Source organism: Aethalodelphis obliquidens, unplaced genomic scaffold, assembly GCF_003676395.1.
Source record: "Aethalodelphis obliquidens isolate GAN/ISIS:26980383/991018 unplaced genomic scaffold, ASM367639v1 scaffold26, whole genome shotgun sequence".
Lineage (NCBI taxonomy): Eukaryota > Metazoa > Chordata > Mammalia > Artiodactyla > Delphinidae > Aethalodelphis > Aethalodelphis obliquidens.
In genome coordinates, this window is record NW_020837970.1 from 6350328 (window position 1) to 6368505 (window position 18178).

General features: G+C 36.3%; 1 protein-coding gene across 15 annotated transcripts in view; it reads left to right on the forward strand.

The window, feature by feature from the left end:
- Positions 1 to 18178, forward strand: part of RNF111 (ring finger protein 111) — an 80779-nt gene that overhangs the window by 20035 nt on the left and 42566 nt on the right. For all 15 annotated transcript variants that reach the window (XM_027123155.1, XM_027123160.1, XM_027123158.1 and 12 more), the window contains one exon: positions 13613 to 14508. In XM_027123155.1, the coding sequence (XP_026978956.1) occupies positions 13613 to 14508 (896 nt within the window). The remainder of the gene's footprint in view (positions 1 to 13612; positions 14509 to 18178) is intronic.

Genomic DNA, 18178 nt, shown 5'->3' on the forward strand with positions numbered 1-18178 from the left:
CTTATTTGTACATTTTCAATAAAAATTGAGATAATATTGTTAGTCACAATTGATGTGTTACCATGTTAACCCTTGGTAAGCAACTAAAAATTTTTAACCATATTATTATAAATATGTCTAAAACATGCTGTATGCTTGTTTATTTTACTAAGAACAGTCTGTCCCCTGGATGGCTCAGAATCATGATTCTGAACATCAGCTTTTATTCTTTGCTTATTACAGTGTTGCCCTCAGAATCTGTTTACATAAATAATGTTATTTAATCTAGGCAAACTGCTGACTTTTTAGTCATTGGGACAAGTGGCTTAGTTCTTCTATCTTTTAATTATTAGGTGCTGCCACCAGTATTCCATCTGTTATACCTGTAATCAGACAACTAAGCTTATTACTATTAAATATAAAATAATAGTCTCTGAGTATTGAATTGCATGTGGCCTTTCTGACAATTATTTTGAACCTTTGTAGAATCATTTTCCTTTAGGCTCTGTTCCCAAGAGTTGAAGTTGTTGGAAATCTGACTTCCAGATAAATGGAGTATTTATTACTGCCTTACAGAAAGAGAAAAGGGGAGTTATTTCAACAACATGATAAAACCTGAAGAGTATTTTATGCAAGGGAATTATAAGTTACTTAATTATGAAAGATACCATATTTTAACATGAGTATTTTTTTGGGTGGGAGTACGAAGGTTTTTTTTTGTTTCTTGTTTTTTTCATTTAGGGGGTATAAAGTTTAAGGCCAAGTGTGGTACCAGGAAGAAACAGCATTCATTCCAAAATGGCATAATTCTGTAGTGTTCTGCAGTTTGTGGTTCTAGCTCACTTGTTGAGCAGTGCTCTGAAAAAATGTAGACAGCTTCAGGGTCATATTTTGGTGTTTTGGCTCAAGTTTGGTCGATTCTGGGGATGCAGCCCTTGATTTGGTAAACAAGTTCTCCTTCCTTCACACCACCCTCCAACCCTAAAACCACCTTTTGCCCCCACTGCTGCAAAGCCTTCTCCCTGGTCTCTCTGCTTTCTCTCCAGCCTCTTGCTGTTAGCGCCACCTTCAATCTAAACTGTGTTAAGTAGAAACATTATCCCTCACTTTTTGATGATTTGACTCTAGCTTAGTCTCTCCCACTAAAAAACAAAACCAAAAAAACCCCCACACCCCAAACATCAGAGTACTTTGATACTGTCATTCTTTGCCATGTCTCAGCATTGTTTGAAATGAAGGATTTTCTCTGCCTGCCATCACCTTCTGCATACTTCATGGTTTGACTTAGATGTCACCTTCTATATGAATCCTTTACCAGAGACACCACATGCTTTCTCCTTTGTGTTCTATAGAGAGTGCTTTTATTTATATCATTATTCATAGCATTCTGTATTTTGGGTCTTTTATGTTCTTTTTGTCGTACTAAATTATGAACTTCTTGAAAGATAAGACCCTATATCTTATTTATATCTCTGCCCACAGATCCACAAAGCCCTCATAGGTAGTGATTCTTGTGTGTCCACTTTAAGTTGGTTATTGCATTTGCCTTTGACGTAGACTTGTAGTTATTCCAGAACTAATTGAATAACTAGGCATATACTGTATCAGTCAGAAATTTTCATCTTGACTTTTTCAGCCCACCATCATTTGGTTCCACCCTACCTATTTCAAATAGTCTTTCCTGCTTCTCACAAGGATGTGCTCACTGCTTCGTTGAGGTTGTGACTCTTTGTGACTTCAAAGAGTCTTGCATAAGCCACAATTTTTATTTTTGTATTTTTGATTTGATTTCTCCTTACTACTTTAGCATCATTCAACATATGTGACTGTTTATTCGTAAGTAAAAGACCAAATCACTTAAAATTATTAACAAAAATTAGTTCATAATGTTAAATGTACTCTGGTAAAGACGTCAGATCTTATTTAGCAGTATGGTTTAATTCTACATTTAGCTCTTGCAGATTATTAAATTTTGATAAGAAATTAGGCAAGTTAAAGCAGATATCTTTCCACATATAAAATAAAAATATTGTCTTTATGTTGGCCTCTATCACTTTAAAAAAGAAAGAACTCTCAATTCACTTCAAATTTGTGAATTTGAAGCTTTTTGAAAGTTGGCAGATTGATCATTTGAAAAACTATCAAGAACAAAAGATTGTGGAGGTTTGTTTTCCTTGAACATTTTTTTGAGTTTTTATGGGCACTTTTCACTTAACTATAATAATTATTGTACTTTCATTGGTAAAGATTATTTGATGATAGATTATTACTTTCTAAGCATGAAAATTTCTTCATACAGATAAGTTCAGAAACAACGTGCCTAGGTAGACTAGTATCAGTAACTAAAAAGCATAATCAGCTCTCAAATTTGACAACTTCATTCAGATTTGCTAACAATTAGATGCTATCAGTTTCTGCCCTATTCTCTCATTAAGCTGTCCAGGACTGGTGGTCATTTCTGGTCACTAAGGAGGAATTTTATGCTTAGCCAAGGTTCTCATAAAAATCATACTATCATATATTTGATTTATATAGTAATCTGCTACTAACAAAGTTGTGTCCTAGTCCAGAGGAAAAATAAAATATATTCAGTTAATTTTTTTTTAACTCCTTTAACAACTTCTTGTACTTTGATTTCAGAAGTGGCAAATGATCATTTTATAAAAAATTCAAACCATGCAGAAATTTGTAACACTAAAGATAAATGCTCCTAACCCAGTGCTCTAAGTCTCCACCTTACAGTTTCAGTCCCAAACTAAGTATATATTTTTCTGTATTTTCCCCATGCATTATAACACTTATTTGCAACCTGCTTTAAAAGAATTATCAGTTTGTACAGAGCCTACCTCATTTTTTTTTTTTTTTTTTTGCGGTACGCGGGCCTCTCACTGTTGTGGCCTCTCCCGTTGCGGAGCACAGGCTCCGGACGCGCAGGCTCAGCGGCCATGGCTCACGGGCCTAGCTGTTCCGCGGCATGTGGGATCTTCCTGGACCGGGGCACGAACCCGTGTCCCCTGCATCAACCACTGCGCCATCAGGGAAGCCCGCCTACCTCATTTTTAAAGGCTGCATAGCAGCTTATTTTATGCATATACCCTGAATTTTTAATTGAAGTATAGTTTATTTACCATATTTTATTGGTTTCAGGTGTATTGGTTTCATAGTGGTTCAATATTTTTATAGGTTATACTGCAGTTAAAGTTATTATAAAATAATGGCTATATTTCCCTGTGTTGTACAATATATCCTTGTAGCTTGTTTATTTTATATGTAGTAGTTTGTGCCTCTTAATCCCCTACTCCTATCTTGCCCCCCTTCCTTCATTCTCCCCACTGGTAACCAGTAGTTTGTTCTCTATATCTGTGAGTCTATTTCTGTTTTATTATATTCATTCATTTGTTTTATTTTTTAGATTCCACATATAAGTGATAACAAGATGTACCTAATTTTATCTTTGTTATAAAAATTAATGCTTGATTTTAAAAAAGGAAAAAAAAAGTTTGAATTCAAATTTTCCCTTTCACTTCTACCCTCCTCAGTTATACATATAACTGTATAGTTGTTATTTTTAATTAAATGTTGAAATGTTTCAAGATTATTTGAAATTTTCAGTGAACAAAATGATGAGAAACTGAATGTAAACAGTATGAATTTGAATTAATCTTTACATATATGTCTTTAGACTATTAAAAAATATATGATGTTTTTAAAGGCCCAAGATGTCTATGGTGATGGTATTTATGTTTTATATTTTAAAAATTTGTATATTCTAATTTGTAACAGAGCCAGTTTGGAGTGTTTGCTCATTCAGAAATGAAGTGTCTCTCCACTTACGAGGATTGTGTTGTACAGTTCTGTAGTTTTTCGGATATAAGCCTTTTTTGGTTGATTCTTTCATATTTTCATGATAGAATATATTTTATATAATAATTAGCAATATCTTTATATTTCATGTTGTAATATAAATTCCAAAGTCCAGGCCAGAAATGTTAGCTATTTGTGCATTGTACCCTATAATTTGTAATACTGCCTTACTAACTAGTTGAAACTGACTGCCAGATACTCTTCAGGCTTGCCAGGATAGATACACCCTTCATTTTGCTACTGGCCATGATAATAACACAATCATGACTAGAGCAGTAGACTCTCTATAATATATTGAACTCCACCCAGTTTGTACTCATAGGAGACCTAAATAGATGCTAGCTGTGTTTTTCTTTGATGACTAATACTTAGGGATTTTAGAGTACTTTAAACAAGACGAACAAGAAAATCATTAAGTTCATTGAGTAATAGAAACCTATTATTAGACAGATATTTAATTTCTCTTTTTCCAAAAGTATAATGTCTAGTGTTAGAAATGGGGCAGCTGAAACATCCAGCTCCCCAAACTAATCCTCCATAGTAAAGGAGAGTCTAGAATTATTTGCTTTCATACGTTTTGTGCGAAAGAATCTTAGGCCTTTATTTCTGTACTTTAAGGTTCTGCAGGAACAGTCGAGTTTATGCCCTTCTTTGACTCTGAGGACTTCATTTATTTCTAGGTATAAGGGAAGGCCTTAAACATTGTATGCCTTATATGTGTAACTGTAGAAAAGGAATTAGTAACAGCCATTGTGCCAGGCACTCTGATAGGTACTCTAATTTAACTGTTAAAGCACTTTTACGAGGTAGATACTGTTATTGTCCCAATTTTATAGAGGGGAAACAGTGTTAGTTTAAGTAATATGCCCTAGGTTACACAGATAGTCAGGGGTAGAGACTTGAACCCAGATTTTTTTAGTACACAAATGAATAACACTTACCTTTGCTTGACTATTTACTCCTTTTTGTCAGTGATCCCACTTAAATGTGGATAATCACCTTCCCTTTCACTCAGTATCCTTTGAGTGTTTTTTTTTCCGTAGTATTTTCCCAAAGTCCTTAGATTCACTATAGCTATTTTGATTATTATTGTACTGTCTTTATTTTCTAGCTTCCTAGAATATTTTGGAGATAGAAGATTTCTTTTTTTGAAGTCTTCCTCTTGGTGGTTTGGTTAATCAGCTAGTTCTCTACTCTAAGTCATTTGAGGTCAAGTTTGTAGTGGGATGGTGGGGCACAAAAATTCTACATTCACAGAGTAAGCCTTCCATGAAATAATCAACCCATGGGAACTCTAAATGTAAACTGGGTGCTTTCTGTGCTTCTTGGTTCCTTTTTACCCTTTCAGGGGAGATAGTGATCCTGGGCAGACCTGTCATAAGGCAACTTCAGGAGTTTGATAGTTCTAAACTCCATTGTACTGTACCTTCATTCCTTTTAATACCATGAGTAATAATGTCCAGAGCAACATGGAATGGAGGCTGGATATCCCATGTCCACTTCCTCTCAAGTCATTGTCTCTATGGATATCTGTTTAGGTTAAGGAGTAGAGTAAACATCTCTGGATTTAGGTCTCAATCCTTTCACTCTCCATATGAATCCTTCTTAGTTCACTTACTTTGAAATGCAACCTTAAGACTGACCTGTGACTCTAGCAAATAATAGGATACTCCCTTTTAGCCCTCCAGTGAGACTCCCTGTCCTTCCCTTTCTCTACTCAGAGGGTTTCAAGATTTTACTTGGAAAAGTAAGGAGAAATTCTGAGCTGCTTAACATAAAACTATGAACTGCAGTATGCTAGAGGACTATAGATAACAGAATTTTTGAAGGTGAAGAGAATTGGAATGCTAGTTTCCCTTGTTTTATAGTTGAAGAAAATTTCCCATTAATTTTTGCATAATTGACATGATAGTAGTTGTTTCTTATAGGTCCTGTGTGTCTCTTGTTAAATTTGATACTAGGTATCAAATCTTTTCACCTCTATAGTGAGTGGTATATTTTTGTTATTCTGTAATATTTTCTAACTAGCTACTGTTTATTTAAAGGAAAGTCATTGATTTTGGAGTATTATTTTGGTAAACATACATGTACCTGTCCTGTCTTACTGTTTCCAGTGGTTTTCCTGTTCTCATCTGTTAATGTCATTTGCAAATAATGATAAAAAAATCATTTCCTTTTTAAAATTTATGTCCATTCTCTTGTTTGAATGACTTGACTAGTCTTTCCAGAACAGTGTTATATAATGATGAAAACCATTTTTCTTCTTGATTTTAGTGAGAATGCCTATAGTGTTTCACCATTAACTATCAGTTGTTTTTCTTTTTTCTTTTTTTTCCCCCTGAGTTGTGCAGGGCAAATAAAACATGTGTATGACTGAATCCAGCCAATTCTCTGGTTTGAAGATTTATTTATTTATTAAAAATTTATTATTTATTTATTTATTGGGCTGTGCTGGGCCTTAGTTGCAGCATGTGGGCTCCTTAGTTGCAGCATGCAGGGTCTTTAGTTGCAGCATGTGAGATCTTTTAGTTGCAGCATGCGGGATCTAGTTCCCTCACCAGGGATTGAACCTGGGCCCCCTGCGTTGGGAGTGCGGGGTCTTAACCACTGGACTGCCAGGGAAGTCCCTGAAGATTTATTTTTTAACCTTGGACCTTGATGCCCTCAGAGACATTAAAAGTGGTCTCTGCAGACTTTCTGGAAGATGCAATCAGTATTTAATACTGTTTAACACTATTTAATACTTACTATACATTGAGAAGCAGCAATGTAGATCAGGTTTGCCAATTTTATAGAGAAGAAAAATCTCTTATTTCCCTACTGTTCCCTTTTGAGATCAGTTTCTCTAGTTTAAGGGCTTATTGGACTCCCAAATATAAGATAGATGTCTTCTGTCGTTCTAGAGCTTCTGTAACTGAAAATTGGGCCATGGTAAATGTTCAAGAAGTCTTAGACATAATTATTACATAATTTTGTTATTACTATTATTCTCATTCTTCATATTCTCCTCTTTCCTATCTAAGTGATTGGTATCATCATATTCTTAGTTACCCAAGCAAAAAATACAGCAGTCATTTTTTACTTTTATCCATGCATTCTTTTACTGATTAATCCAATTTAAAAATATTCATTGAGTGCCTACTATGTGCCAGTCACCTGTTTGGTTTTTTTTAACATCTTTATTGGAGTATAATTGCTTTACAATGTTGTGTTAGTTTCTGCTATATAACAAAGTGAATCAACTGTACGTATACATATGTTCCCATATCTCTTCCCTCTTGCGTCTCCCTCCCACCCTCCCTATCCCACCCCTCTAGGTGGTCACAAAGCACTGAGCTGATCTCCCTGTGTTATGCAGCTGCTTCCCAGTCACCTGTTTTAATTAGTACAAGTCAGGCAGTGAATAGGACAGACAAGGTTTCTGCTTTCTTTGAACTTCCATTCTAGTCAGGGAACTTGTACAATGTACAGTAAATAATGAGATAATTTCATTTAATTGGCAAGTCAATTACTTTACAGAAATCAGGATGTGATATAGAGTGGTGGGGAAAAGAGATTGGTTCTTTTGGATTTTTTTTTTTTTTTTTTTTTTTCGGTACGCGGGCCTCTCACTGCTGTGGCCTCTCCCGTTGCGGAGCACAGGCTCCAGACGCACAGGCCCAGCGGCCATGGCTCACGGGCCCAGCCGCTCTGCGGCATGTGGGATCCTCCCAGACCGGGGCACGAACCTGTGTCCCCTGCATCGGCAGGCGGACTCTCAACCACTGCGCCACCAGGGAAGCCCGAGATTCGTTCTTTAAATGAAGTGTGTGTTAGTCCAGGTCCTTTGAGAAACAGATACCACAACAGGATTAAATGTGTAGGGATTTTTGTGTGTGTGTGTGGTGGTAAATTACACATAATATAAAATTTACTATTTTAACCATTTTTAAGTATATGGTTTGGCATTAAATACATTCACATTGCTGTACAACCATCATCACCATCCATGTCCAGAACTTTTTTGTACTCTCCAACCGAAACTCTGTACCCATGTAACACTAACTCCCCTTCCCCCTCCCCCTAGTCCCTGGCAACCACCGTTCTACTTTCTGTCTTTATGAATTTGACTACTCTATGTACCTTATATAAGTGGACTCATACTATTTGACCTTTTGTGACTGGCTTATTTCACTTAATGTCCTCAAGGTCCGTTCATGTTGTAGCATGTGTCAGAATTTCCTCTTTTTTTAAACTTTTTGTTTTTAGAGCAGTTTTAGGTTTACAACAAAATTGAAAGGAAGGTTTAGAGATTCCTCTTATACTTTCTGCCCCCACGTATGCATAGCCTTCCCCATTATCAATATGTCATCAAAAGATACTTTTCTTTTTTTTTAACCAAGGACGAACCTAAATTGACCCATCGTAATCACTCAAAGGTTCATGGTTTACCTTAGGGTTCACTCTTGGTGTTGTACCTTCTGTGGGTTTAAACAAATGTATAATGGCATATAGTCATCATCATAATATCGGAGTATTTTCACTGCCCGAAAAATCCTCTGTGGTCTACCTATTCATTGTTCCCCCTCCCCCAGCCCCTGCCCTGCAACCACTGATCTGCAACCACTGATTTTCTCCATAGTTTTACCTTTTCCAGAATGTTAAATAGTTGAAATCATACACAATGTAGCCTTTTCAGGTTGGCTTCTTTCACGTAATAATAATGCATTTAAGGTACTTCCATGTCTTTTCATCACTTGATAACTTCTTTCTTTTTAGCACTGAATAATATTCAGTTGTCTGGATAAACCACAGTTTATCCATTAACCCCTGAAGGACATCTTGGTTCCAAGTTTTGCCAATTATGAATAAAGCTGCTGTAAACATATGTGTGCAGGTTTTTCTGTGGATTCCTTCCTAAATTTCTAAAGCTGAATATTCCGTTGTATGTGTACCACGTTTTGTTTATCCATTCATCTGTCATTGGACACATAGGATGCTTCCACCTTTTGGCTGTTGTGAATAATGCTGCTATGAACGTGTGTGCGGAAATATCTGTTCAAGTCCCTGCTTTCTTTTAGGTATATACCAGAAATGGAATTGCTAGATCCTACACTAATTCTGTGTTAATTGTTTTAGGAATTGCCATACCCTTTTCCGGAGCTACTGCACCATTTTATGTTCCCACCATCGTAAGGGTTCCAGTTTTTGTGCATCCTTACTGGCACTTGCTATTTTGGGTTTTTTTGATGATAGCCTTCCTAATGGGTGAAGTGTATCTCATATTTTTGACTTACACTTCCGTAATGGTTAGTGAAATCATTGGGCATATTTTCATGTGCTTATCGGCACATGTGCTTATTTCACGTGCTTATTGTATATCTTCTTTGGAAAAATGACTATTCAAGTCCTTAGTTAATTTTTAATTGGGTCATTTGTTTTTTGTTGTTGTTGAGTTCCAGGAGTTCTTTATATATTCTTCATACCAATCCCTTATCTGATGTATGATTTACAAACATTTTCTCCTATTCTGTAGATTGCCTTTTCACTCTGTTGGTACTGTTCTTTCTTACTAATGGAATTTTCATTATTCGGAATATGTAAAGTATACTGTCTATGTTATCTAGCTATAAGTAGTGGTTTTTATAAAGTATTTAAATAATAGGAAAGTATTCTGTCAGGCAATTGATTTAATATTCTTAAACTGGCACAAAGTAAAATAAATATCAGTGAAAGAGAAAAGGTTTAAAACATGCCTGTGGCACAAGTATTAATTTTTTCCATGTAATTATATGAAAGAAGATAAACAGCAAACATATTTCTAGTTCATTTTCTGAAAACCTCTAAAACTTTTATAGAAGATTCAAAATTATCTTATACATTTCTTTTAAAATCTTGTTCCTTTAGATTTCTGTAAAATTAATTATTTAAAAAATTCAAAATTTAAACTATTGTGTAAATCATAAAAAAGTATATTTACCTTTGGTAGTGAAGGTTCATACTAATAATAGTGACTGTTTCTAAACTGTATTACAGTTTAGAAGTACAGTTCCTGAAAGTTGTATTGGTAATCTTAATGGGTTTTTACCCCCCTTATTAAGCTTATACCCTCATATAAGCTTAATTTATAATGTAAATTGCCAAATCCTAACCCTAATTTTTAGTTCTGAAAGTTAGCCTTTTTAGCTGTCGTGCTTTTTTTTTTTTTTTTTTTGCGGTATGCGGGCCTCTCACTGTTGTGGCCTCTCCCGTCGCGGAGCATAGGCTCCGGACGCACAGGCTCAGCGGCCATGGCTCACGGGCCCAGCCGCTCCGCGGCATGTGGGATCTTCCTGGACCGGGGCATGAACCCGTGTCCCCTGCATCGGCAGGTGGACTCTCAACCACTGCGCCACCAGCGAAGCCCGCTGTTGTGCTTTTTTTCATGCAAGATTTACTAGTTGTGTATCCTAAACTACTGTCTGTCAGGAGTAAATGGTATGCTGCTGTTATAGCAATAAAATGATTGGATCAAACCAGTACGAAGAGGGACTAGTGTTATGGTTTTCAGTATTGAAACACTGTATAATATCAAACCATTCATAATGTGGCCAAGGAGATAGATATATCTAGTGCAAACTTGCCTCCTTTGTAAATTAGGTCAGCCAGTAATTTTTACAGAAATAAAAGACTAGGGCTTCCCTGGTGGCGCAGTGGTTGAGTCCGCCTGACGATGCAGGGGACGTGGGTTCGTGCCCGGGTCCGGGAGGATCCCACATGCAGCAGAGTGTTTTGGGCCCGTGAGCCATGGCCGCTGGGCCTGCGCGTCCGGAGCCTGTGCTCCGCAACGGGAGAGGCCACAGCAGTGAGAGGCCCGCGTACCGCAAAAAAAAAAAAAAAAAGTAAATAAATAAAATTTAAAAAAAAAAGAAAGAAAAGACTACATCATGATTTTATCAAATAGCAAATAGTTCAGAACATTCTTTATTGATCCTTTGTGTTAATCTTGTTGCTTTTTTAGTTAAAAAAATATAGTATTGGTATTTATTTCTTTACATGACCTTGCTTCTCTTCTTTTTCTTAGTTCAAAATAGAGCATACATTTGTACTCCCCTGGTGGGAACATCTCAGGTTATAAGGGATGTTAATATTGCATCTAAGGACTGCATGACAATGCAGAGAACAGTTACTGGTATACAAATGCACATACCACACACCACATTATACACCACCATTCTCCCTTTTTCCCTCCCTGCCTTGAATGGGGCAGACAGAATTTACCAAAAACCAGAGCAGAGTTAACCATAAAGAGTTCATTATTTTGGCTTTGGGGCATAAACTGATGGAAAAGAAATTGAGTTTAGTAAATTATGCTATGAATCACTTCTTTGTAAATTCACTTATATATTCCTGGTCTCATAATTTATCTGTTCTTTTGGCAAGTTTTTATTGCCTCTCAGGATCTCCATTACCAAGGCCCAGAGGGTGACTTAGTAATTAAGGATGAGGAGTCTAAGACACTTTTTTTCTTCAGCATATGAAGACTGTTTCCTCAGAGATCCAACTCAGCACAGCTCCTGGGAGACATGACTTCTAGAAGAACCCCAGATTTTTTCAAGTGACATGATTTTTTTGATGTGAATCAAAAGAGGGGTTCATAATTATCTGATGCCCAGATAATTATGATACTTTACGTCTTGACTTTTTGGCAACAGCTTTATCGAGATATAATCCACATACCATACAAGTCTCTCTTTAAGTGTACTGAACTCAGTGGTTTTCGTAATATTCACTGAGTTGAACAACCATCAAAGGAATCTTAAAATATGTGGGGTTTTTTACCTTTTTTTAAATTAGCATAGTGTTTTTGAGGTTCGTATCATGTTGTAACATGAATCAGTACTTCATTTCTTTTGATTACTGAGTATTAATCCATTTTGTGGATTTATTTTTTCATCAGTTGATGGACATTTATGTTGTTTACACTTTTTGGCTCTTATTAGTAGCTCTAATGGTGTTATGAATATTTGTGTATAAATTTTTGTATGGATGTATGTTTTTATTTCTCTTGGGTGTATACCTTGGAGTGGAAGTGCTGGATCATATGATAACTCTGTGTTTAATCTTTTGAGGAACTGCCAAACTACTTTCCCAAAGTGTATACACCATTTTACATTCCCACCAGCAATGTATGAGGGTTCCATTTTCTTTACTTCCTTGCCAGCACTTGCTGTTATCTGTATTTTTTATTATAGCTATCCTAGTGGGACCAGCTTAAATCTTGAATCACATATACCTGTGCCTTATCGTTGTGGCCTGTTTTTTCTTGCATTTAATTATGGTGATCCTTGTGTGACTGGCCACCTCTTACAGTTTCTCATTGCTCTACCCACGTGTTCACCCATCTTTTTGTTCCTCCTTTACTGTGGATCCAGACAGGGCTTGATGACTGATCTTGGATACACCACCACCTGCCCTTGAAGAAGATAGAGGTTTTGATAGCTTCGTATAGAAATAGGTTGTTTTATTTTTTAATTACTGTCATCTGTTCATCTATTTGATAATAATTATATACTAAAATATATACCTGTGAAGTTGTTTATTCCTGTAACTGTCATTTGTGGAGAAGAAAAAACTTGCTACTAAATATCTATCTTTTTTTCCTCTCTTTTTCGGAAGTGGTTTACAAAGTGCACGTTAAGTACAAAACTATGGTGTTAGAAGTTAAGTTAATGGTTACAACTCTTGGTGGGTGGAGTGACTGGAAGGGGATTTCTGGAGTGCTGGTTATCTTATGTTTCTTGATCTTGGAGCTAGTTACATAGATGTGTGAGAATTCACCGAGCTATAGACTTAGAGTACATGTGTCTTTGTTATACACTTCAATAAAAACTTAAGTTAAAATTGTTAACATTGTTTAAATCATTTTTAGCACTAGTAAAGGTTTTCATTTGTCATATTAACTACCTTTTAAATAAGTATATTCCATTTTGAGTCATTATATTTACTACCTTAAATTATCACCATTCTTATATGTACATTGAGTTGATGTAGATGCTATAATTTCAAGTCCCCTTGTTCAGCTGCTCATAATTTCAGAGATTTAATGATTTAGATTCTTAGATTAGCTGTAGAAAGTTTGATTTTATGCTCTGCTGTGTTGCTTTAACTGAATGATCTTCAGCAGTTCAGTTTTGGCTCTGGTCATTCGGTATGTATCTAAAACTTTATGAAATGCAGTAGTTGTGCCTACTGTCTATTGGTGAGTTCAGGTTCTCGTTAGAGACTAGAGTGCTATGAAGGAAAGAACCATGAAAGAGAAGCTATATTTATATTAGTTTGTTGTTTATAGTAATATATCTAACATAGTAACCATATAGATGTACAGAAAGTATTTGATGTAATTATCACTTTAAAATGTGATACCAGGAGAAAACCAGTGTTGACTAATCAAAGTCTTTTGAATTCTAATCCTTTTATCTATTTTTACCATAATAGGTTTTAGAGAAATTGTTTGATTTTGACCAAATATGTTATGCTGCTAAAGTTAGGAAGATACACAGTAAGATCAGTTTTTTGGTTAATAGAAGTTTTGAAGTAGGCTTATGTTCTGTAATCTTTATTTCTAAAAATTGGGTTTAGGGGTAAGAGGTATCAGAGAAAATTGACTTGTTACAGCCATTTTATATTCTGATGAGGAAAAGGCAATTCTGCCCTATTACAGGGATATTTTCAGTGGAATCTGAGAACTGTTTAAACAGTATAATAAAACACATTAACCATCTTTTTAATATCTTATTGTGTCTTCTAGGCCTTCCTTAAAGTTTCCCATGTCTCAATGGACTCCTGAATATAACAAGCTCTATACCTTAAAAGTGGATATGAAGAGTGAGATTCCTTCTGATGCACCAAAGACACAGGAGAGTCTGAAAGGGATCCTCTTGCATCCAGAGCCCATTGGGGCAGCCAGAAGTTTTCCTGCAAGAGTTGAGATGATTAATAGTAAAGTGGGGAATGAATTCTCACATTTGTGTGATGATTCTCAAAAACAAGAGAAGGACATGAATGGTAACCAACAAGAGCAAGAAAAAAGTGTTGTTGTGAGGAAAAAACGCAAAAGCCAGCAGGCTGGCCCTTCATACATGCAAAATTGTGCTAAAGAGAACCAGGGAATATTAGGATTGAGACAACACCTAGAAACACCAAGTGATGAAGATAACGATTCCTCTTTTAGTGATTGTCTTTCTTCTCCTTCATCTAGTCTACATTTTGGAGACTCTGATACTGTGACTTCAGATGAGGATAAAGAAGTCTCTGTAAGACATTCCCAGGCAATTTTGAGTGCTAAAAGTAGAACTCATAGTGCACGGTCCCATAAGTGGCCTCGGACTGAGACAGAATCTGTTTCAGGATTGTTAATGAAAAGACCCTGTTTTCATAGCAGTTCATTAAGGAGACTTCCATGCAGAAAGAGATTCGTGAAAAATAATTCCTCCCAGAGGACACAGAAACAAAAAGAGAGGATATTAATGCAGAGGAAAAAACGAGAAGTGTTAGCCCGAAGAAAATATGCATTGCTCCCCAGTTCTAGTAGTTCTAGTGAGAATGACCTCAGCAGTGAATCCTCTTCCAGCTCATCAACTGAAGGAGAAGATTTGTTTGTTTCTACCAGTGAAAACCACCAAAACAATCCAACTGTTCCCTCAGGTAAAAATTTTGTTTCTTAAGTTTCAGAATAGCATGGAAGCCATTGCATTGTGTTTGTGCTTATTTTCTTCTACATTTTAGTGATTTCATTGTATTTAGAAGGAATATGAGGCTCTATTAACTTTAATTTTTAAGCCATCTAGATAAATTACCAACTGTAGTATTAAACCATGACCCCAATTCTAAGATACAAATTTTAAAAATTTCTAAAATTTTAAATAGAAAATTTAAAAATTTTCTATTTTTCTGGCAAAAATAAAGCAAGAGGTTTTATTGGGGTTTTTTTTGGAAAAAGTTTTTATTTTATACATAATCAGATTATATTGTGTGAGTTGTTGATTTATGGTACAGTTTTTTTTCCCATAGTGCTTCCTTATTACGTTTAGCTTTTATGAGTGCCTTTTCAGATAGCTATGTGATAGATTTCTTTCACATTCAACTACAGTAAGAACAATTCTAGTCACTAAAAAAAGACGCTTATTTTTTTTTTAAGTACTCTATTCTTACTGTTTACTCTTCCTTTGTCATGTTCTTTATAACGGAAAAATAATTTCAAGCATTTGAGAGGTAGCTTTTATTCTAATACTGGAACACAAACTTTTAGTCCTGAGGGTGCTCAGTAGAGCCTATGATTAATCAGTTAAAAATGAATCGATAGATGATTAGCTTGAGTGCGCCCCTCACCACAGTAAATGTTATATTTAGAATAAGTTCATGTACAGTCTCTGAAGTGTATAAATGTTATATTTAACTAGAATAAGTTCATGTACAGTCTCTGAAGTGTATGTTCCATATAAACCATTTTTACAGTTTGTTGTAATTTAAGGTAATTTGATGAAGTGAGCATTGAGTGAAGTCTGAACTGAGGTAAAAGATTAATTTCTTGTGAAAGTGTAAGGAAAGTGGGGTTGGGAGAGCTTTTTAAACGGCTAAGATAATGGTTTCCAATTACTGACACAGCGCTTTCCTAGTCTTTGCCTGATGTCCTGCCTGTTGAGGACAAAGCCTACTTACTAGTCTCCTGTGCAGATATGCCATTTCTCCCTCTTCTCTCCTTCTATATGGGTCCCTTCCTTTTCCAAGGCACCCTTTCCTCTTCCACGTTTATTTTTCTATTCTTGCCAGAACCCTGAAATCAGCAACTTTGTTCTTAATTTTAGTCTTAGCTATGGTTAGTTCATTTTTTATAACCTACCCAAGTATTTGTTTTAAAAAGAGTTAATTGAGATCACCTGCAGCTGAAAGGCGGTTACAGCAACCATTCCCTGAGGTTTCTTGAGAAAGAGGGAGGTGAGAATAGGCATTGTCTTGCTTAATGTCACATTTCACATTTTTCTCAGGTAATTAGAATGTGAAGACTCTAGTTTTGGGAGTAGGAGCAGCAGAGTCCAATTTCTGCTTGAAATTAATGAGGCAGGATGGTTGGTGATGTAAAGCAGAAGTTCTAAGGACCTGGTATTTGTAGGAAGCATGAGAATAGAGTAAATGTAGGCCAGAATCTTTGTTTTTATCTAGGAAGAAAGGAGTTCATATATCCTCAAGTAGTCAAGATAAATGCGAACTCTGTAATTCATTTTAAAATCTTGTTTAGTACTAATTGTAGCACGTGGGTTTTTAAACTGTCTCTCTTGGAAGAATTACATTATTTTCAGACATTATCCTTGTTTGTCTCCGAAACACAAATCCAAAAGTTGAAGCCAAGTACTCCTGATGTTTTCTGGTTCCTAGATCAGTGTTTTAAACTAGTTTTTTTTTTTTTTAAACATCTTTATTGGAGTATAGTTGCTTTACAAGGGTGTGTTAGTTTCTGCTTTATAACAAAGTTAATCAGCTATACATATACATATATCCCCATATATCCTCCCTCTTGCGTCTCCCTCCCACCCTTCCTATAAACTAGTTTTTAATAATAAAACATTTAAAAAATATTTTAAAAAACCACACACACAAAAATAAAAGTCAGATGTCTTAAAAGTAAGTTACTAATTTATTTGCATATATAAAATGTTGAATAAATGTCAATTTAGAAATATTGCTTATTGGTACCCAGATTTTCTGATAACAGTTTTATTCACACAGGCACCTTAGACTTTGGTGACTTGGTAATTGCTAGAACCACTTTTTAAGTCATTAGACAGTTTTTGTTTTGTTTTGTTTTGTTTTGTTTCGTTTTTGCCGTACACGGGCCTTTCACTGCTGTGGCCTCTCCTGTTGCGGAGCACAGGCTCCGGACGCGCAGGCTCAGCGGCCATGGCTTACGGGCCCAGCCGCTCCGCGGCATGTGGGATCTTCCCGGAGCGGGGCACGAACCCGTGTCCCCTGCATCGTCAGGCGGACCCTCAACCGCTGTGCCACCAGGGAAGCCCATCTCTCACTTTTTTTTTTTAGTGGAGAATTCAGAACAATTTCTGACATCATACCATTTAACTTGTTTTATATACTACATGTTGCCTGCAAACTGGTGGATCTAAAAGCTTGCTTAGATTTAGCAACTCTTCCTTGGTGGTGCTGTGTACTTTCTGTTGCATCGCATGTTAAAATTGATTAGAGGTTTCAGATGGTGTCATCCTGATCCTACCAGTATAAAGTTCCCCATCAACATTTCATGTAATACTTTCAGCAGCTTTGATGATCTTGCCTAGATCCATTATTTCATTAGGGGTTGCAAAATGCTGTCTTTCTATCATTCTGTTACATTTATTAACGGAGCTTATTTCATAAGGAAGAATTCTCCCTGCATCAGCTAATTGTTTACTCTGAAATGAAGGTGATACAGTAAATGTAAGATGAATGCTTGAGTCTTTACCTTCATTTACCACTTTTCAGAATAAACTTTAGCAATATTCAGAGAGGTTTTTCATTTTCAATTATCATTTTGAACTCATGAATTTTAGCATAGTTGATGTGTTGCAGTCTTTTTATTCTTTTTGATGTTCAGATACTTTCATCTTTGGCCAGTGGGAGCATCTTCAAGTTGGTTTGTGTCCTTTTTGTGTGTTTGTTTTTTTAAAATTTTATTTATTTTTGGCTGTGTTGGGTCTTCGTTGCTGCATGCGGGCTTTCTCTAGTTGCGGCGAGCGGGGGCTACTCTTCGTTGCTGTGCGTGGACTTCTCATTGTGGTGGCTTCTCTTGTTACGGAGCATGGACTCTAGGTGTGCGGGCTTCAGTAGTTGCAGCACGTGGGCTCAGTAGCTGTGGCTCGCAGGCTCTAGAACGCAGGCTCAGTAGTTGTGGCACACGGGCTCAGTTGCTTCACAGCATGTGGGATCTTCCCAGAACAGGGCTCGAACCCGTGTCCCCTGCATTGGCAGGCGGGTTCTTAACCACTGCGTCACAAGGGAAGTCCCTGGTTTGTGTCCTTTTGATGCCACTCCAGTAGTCTTTGATAACTTCATTACTCTCTGATGTAACAAGATAGTCCAGATTCATCCTTTACATTTCCTGTTCCAAACCTGGAACCAGTCATTCCAAGCACTCCTGATTTCCTTTTATTGAGAAGTGATAGTTAGAAGCTATCCACTGGGAACGAAAGTGCTCATTGTTCTACTGGGTTATCATTGCTTTTTGTCTTTCTTAATGGACAGAGTTCGGAATGTAAAGATTTTAGAAAGATAAATCATTAATTCATATGACTATTTCCATTGAAAATTTAAGATTAGGGTTTTTATG